This window comes from Pecten maximus, chromosome 10 (genome assembly GCF_902652985.1).
Source record: "Pecten maximus chromosome 10, xPecMax1.1, whole genome shotgun sequence".
Lineage (NCBI taxonomy): Eukaryota > Metazoa > Mollusca > Bivalvia > Pectinida > Pectinidae > Pecten > Pecten maximus.
Genome location: NC_047024.1, coordinates 32,905,784 through 32,911,783, shown reverse-complemented (window position 1 = coordinate 32,911,783; position 6,000 = coordinate 32,905,784). Strand labels below are relative to the sequence as shown.

The window sequence follows — 6,000 nt, the reverse complement described above, 5'->3', positions numbered from 1 at the left end:
TCAGTGAGCGGTTTTGGCGACTACGGAAACATTAATATTGTTATTCTACCAATTACAGATATATTCCTTTCCCGGTTCGAGAAATTAATTCATACGCTTGATCAAATATTTAATTCCTTCAACACATGGAATTCCTTCAACACATGAAATTCCTTCAACACATGGAATTCCGTCAACACATGAAATTCCTTCAACACATGGAATTCCTTCAACACATGAAATTCCTTCAACACATGGAATTCCTTCAACAAATGAAATTCCTTCAACACATGGAATTCCTTCAACACATGAAATTCCTTCAACACAATCTTCGTGACCCCGAAGCCACATACGAGATCCTATATCTACCTCCCGTCGGTATTTTTAGTCGGGCGCCAAATGTAATGAGGGAAAATATAACGACCCGACCGGGACTCGAACCCGGGACTTTTGAACTGTAGACGGGCGCTCTCACTTCTTTAGTTATCTGGCCATCGGCGTTAAGCCAAGTCCAGTTTCAATACATTCCACCCTTCTTCAACAAAGTCTTCGACCCCGAAGCCCAACAAGAGATCATGCCTACTACCGTGGGTATTTTTAGTTGGGCACCAAATATCAGACTGGGACTCTAACCCGAGACTAACTGTAGACCGACGCTCTTGGCAATGGAGTGTTTTTTGGCCCACGGCCCTTAGCCCAGTTCCACTATACACTACTCCTGAAAGCCAAACAAGTACCATAACATCAATAAACCGTGGTACTATAACATCAATAACCATTGTACTATAACATCAATAAACCATGGTACTATAACATCAATAAACCATGGTACTATAACATCAATAAACCACGGTACTATAACATCAATAAACCATGGTACTATAACATCAGTAAACCATGGTACTATAACATCAATAAACCATGGTACTATAACATCAATAAACCATTGTACTATAACATCAATAAACCATTGTACTATAACATCAATAAACCATGGTACTATAACATCAATAAACCATGGTACTATAACATCAATATACCATGGTACTATAACATCAATAAACCATGGTACTATAACATCAATAAACCATGGTACTATAACATCAATAAACCATGGTACTATAACATCAATAAACCATTGTACTATAACATCAATAAACCACGGTACTATAACATCAATAAACCATGGTACTATAACATCAATAAACCATTGTACTATAACATCAATAAACCATGGTACTATAACATCAATAAACCGTGGTACTATAACATCAATAAACCATGGTACTATAACATCAATAAACCATGGTACTATAACATCAATAAACCATTGTACTATAACATCAATAAACCATGGTACTATAACATCAATAAACCACGGTACTATAACATCAATAACCGCGGTACTATAACATCAATAAACCATGGTACTATAACATCAATAAACCATGGTACTATAACATCAATAAACCATTGTACTATAACATCAATAAACCATTGTACTATAACATCAATAAACCATGGTACTATAACATCAATAAACCATGGTACTATAACATCAATAAACCATTGAACTATAACATCAATAAACCATTGTACTATAACATCAATAAACCATGGTACTATAACATCAATAAACCATTGAACTATAACATCAATAAACCATTGTACTATAACATCAATAAACCATGGTACTATAACATCAATAAACCATGGTACTATAACATCAATAAACCATTGTACTATAACATCAATATACCATGATACTATAACATCAATAAACCATGGTACTATAACATCAATAAACCATGGTACTATAACATCAATAAACCATGGTACTATAACATCAATAAACTAGGCTATAACATCAATAAACCATTGTACTATAACATCAATAAACCATGGTACTATAACATCAATAAACCATTGAACTATAACATCAATAAACCATTGTACTATAACATCAATAAACCATGGTACTATAACATCAATAAACCATTGTACTATAACATCAATAAACCATTGTACTATAACATCAATATACCATGATACTATAACATCAATAAACCATGGTACTATAACATCAATAAACCATGGTACCATTGCATCAATAACCATTTAATAAGCCAAGAATATCTAATTATGATAAGAGTGCATCGATATCTCAAGATAGACTCGAAAATAATGTGCAATTAACAATCATGTTGAAGAATGTGGCTATGTGAACAATTTTCAAAATTGAAATTGATATTCTTGGTCCCCACAGGCTGTCAAACTTTAGGCATTTGATACTCTTTAACGAAAAAGTTCACTTGTTTTAATTATTTTTTTAAATTATTTTTTGTTTATAGAATTATGCATATGGTTTGGTAAAGCATATTATAGGCCTATCGCTAATGACTGGAGTGAAACGAAGGGGAGTAACTCTGATAGATCAGAAAGGACACTGTAGGCCGGTAGTGTTGATTTCGTTTCGTTTCACACTGAAATAGAGTGGATCCGTAAAGTTAACGTAACCAATCTGATCTACTGTGCACTGATTACAAGCAGTGAAAAAGTTGTAAACATTGGTTCGTACATTGGATGTTTTTACTCTGAAATGAGAGCCTGTGTATTTCTAAGATGCGAAAATGAAGATTTTGGTGGCAGTGGTATTACTATGCACCACTTTTAACGGTAAGTGCCTCAAAAACCTTGGAATTACTTTATATGCAGACTTTATTCTCAGAACACACACGATCGAAAGTATCAGAGAGTTCAGTGTGCGATTAAGTTTGAGGCCACTGATTCCTTAGTTAGACAAAGCCACTGAAACTTATACCAGACATATTTATCCTCTTCGACGTGATGACATAGACTGATAGTAGTGACAAACCATTGCTGTCATGCTAAGTTATTAATGAAAACAGGAAAATGCAGTACTTTTGCTGGAATACACAACGTTGTGTATTGCACATCTTCCTCGCCGATGGCGATGCTAAGCCGACTATCCATCTTTTATAGGAAATGCAATGCTTGTTGATGAAGATAATTGTACCCTATCTTTTTACTTTGGCGAATATTTTTTGAAAAAGCTGATATTAGATGTGTTAAAAATATCTTTTAAAAGATTAATTCAGGCTTTCAGCTAAAAAAAAAAGGTTATTTCTTAATGGCACCATATCTACATAGATTTTTTTAAAGAAATTGAATAGGCCTAAAGAATGTAACGTTACAAGCACTTGTAAAAAATATGATCTAAGAAATCATGTCCATTTACCTGTCTTTTTGGCTCCTCTATTCCACGTATTTTTTGTTGCCCCATGTGGGACTAAATTCATTAATGAAGAAAATTGATTTATAACGGGCAGATATATATATTCTTCTTGGTTTTCAAAGAAAACTGCAGTCTTGTAGAATTCTTTTTTTAAATATTCCACCGAACCAACAGCATTAGTGACTTACTGTGAAATTTAAATCTATAGAAGATGGACTGCTGTCGCAGAGCAAATATATCCATATGAATATATACCATTGGTCAATTAATACAAACCACTTCTTCCAATACGATTTTGCATTATTACCATAAATGGCTACATGCATTGATGTACCAACATACATGACAACTGATTCTTGAAGTAAAATATTGTTTTTTTTATTCCGTCCGAAATGCATGACAGTCTTGTTATAATTGCTAATTGGTTCTAGTACAGACCACTCTATGAGCAACATTACTTGGAAGGAGCAGTGGATAAATGGCTTGCAGGTCTATACAAAACACTTGTGTGTCATATGGGTATAAATAAATGTAAAATATGAATTTATTATTATTAATAATGAATTCAGAGTTCTCTTCTTTGATTTCAGGGATGCATGCCTGTAATTATGGTGACCTTTTATAATTAATTTATCTTGTATGTAGTAATGTTTGTTAGAATAGTAAAACTTCTGCTGACACACATAAACATGTGGATTACTCAATATGTCACAGTTTATCCTTAGTATATTATCATAAACAAACTTACGTTATAAGTACTATGTAATCCCTGTGTGTACTTGTATACTTTCATGATGTCACTCATCGTAAAATGGCATGCTTTGTCATGATATTGATCAATCTAGAGCTCGCTGTTGTGTTAAAGCTCAGGTATCACTACAAATATTACAATGCAACTCAATAATCATCAAATCTAATGGAATCATCAAATCTAAAATGGAATCAATTTGAAGTAAGATATACAGTGTATATCAGATATAAAATGTGCTCAAAACCAACATTGACAAGTCAAGGAATTGTCCTTTAAATATCTATATGAAGCTGATGTTAATCAGTGTTCAATGCATGTACATATGATGTTAATTGATTTTTTTTTAAATACATACATTTTATAATTTATATAAATGGTAAGTTACTGTACATGTACTGTCATTATAACATTTTCCTCTTTAATTATAATTTAATACAACAATGTGGTAGCTCTATATCTTTTGTTACATTTTGTATTATAATACATCCATGGTATTGAATTGCTACAGCCTTTTTTCATGATGACTTTATCTGCTCAGTGTGCAAATAATTCTAATGCTGCAAAACTAATTTAAATATGACAAAGTCATAGATTTACTGATGATAAAAGTGTAAGGTTTAAGTAGGGAATAACTTCACACACACACATATAACAATAATGTCAACATTTTATCGTAGTTAATATATGTGGTTCAGATACTTATTCCTAGATAGGAGAGGCTTCACATATCTCATTCGGATCTTTCACAAAGTTTACCAAGGGTTCAACCAGTGCATCTGTATTGAAGCATGAACTGAAGTTGAAGGCATACCATGTATTTTCTTTGGTTAGAAAATTAGGTTGACAAAAGTGTTTTGTGTTAGTCGTTCAGCTGCCTCCTGAATGCATATGCGACCATGTGATGGTCTGGAATATACTGTTTCTTGAGAATTAATGATAGAAAATGAAATAGGTTTATTTGAAGTCCCAGGGAGAAGTCAGGGTGATAGCTAGCACAGGTTTATGAGGTTAAACACACTGCTGTCACAAAATTAAATGTGCTAAAGGTATTCATTACCTTTGTTTTAATTGTTGAGGAAATATTTTAATATATTCACAAAATTTGAAAAAATGTCTATGATTGTCGAACAATAAGCCATATAATTAGCTGATAATAAGAAGTCCATCTGTGTAAAAAATATATAAGACAATTCTTTATTTTTTTAAGTTTTTTGATTTGGTACAAAATGTGCAGCTTTTTCAATAAAATCTTGTTTGATTATTGAGGGAAATCCAGAACCATGAAGTAAAATGCTGTACAAAAACTATGTATTAAAATAGATTCTTCAATACAAAAAATAATTCACTTTGGAAAAAAGCATGTGTACTGTTGTAATATTCACAATATGCTTGTGATACTGTATGAAGTTTTTGTTGGCAATTGCACAGGAAAAATACATAGATTTTTACATTCATAAGTTTTATCAACTAAAATTTGTTTATTCTTTGTGAGCATGAATACTTGACATTACTGGAGTTTACTAAGTAAAGTCCTCGAAACAGAGACTAGAAAATTATTTTGAAAATAAATTGAAAATATCTTGTTGGATTGATCAAATTCATGTAATGAATACTATCTTGTTTAATGTTTTCGCAGACTACTTGATTGAAATTCAGATTCTAAGGACTCAATCATATCTATTTCAAACTGTCTGCTGACTCCTTCTGACTCAGGAAAAAATTGAGTTAGGTATTATATTGAACCAAGCATTTTAAATTTACTGTTATAAGTGTTGCCAGCCCATTAAGATCTACAGGTTGTACTGTAAAATCTTATCTGATGTATGGTTTGTGCGTACTGGATTTTATACCGGGAGACTACCAGTTACACTCCCCATTTAGATAATGAGGGGGGCATGCCCCGATTCAGGTTACAACTCTCACCTTGTGTATGGCATTCTCAATTTGTTGTGGGGGACAAAATGTTGATAGCTTGTCAGTGTCAAATTTTTGTGTATCTGATTCTCTTGGCCAG

General features: G+C 32.6%; 1 protein-coding gene across 1 annotated transcript in view; it reads left to right on the top strand.

Moving 5' to 3' along the window:
• The first annotated feature begins 2,515 nt into the window (after positions 1-2,515).
• The window catches only part of LOC117335371 (low-density lipoprotein receptor-related protein 4-like), a 137,373-nt gene continuing 133,888 nt past the window's right edge, over positions 2,516-6,000 (top strand). Inside the window, 1 exon segment of the mRNA XM_033895327.1 lies at positions 2,516-2,655. Coding sequence (XP_033751218.1) covers positions 2,610-2,655 — 46 coding nt within the window. The 5' untranslated portion in view covers positions 2,516-2,609.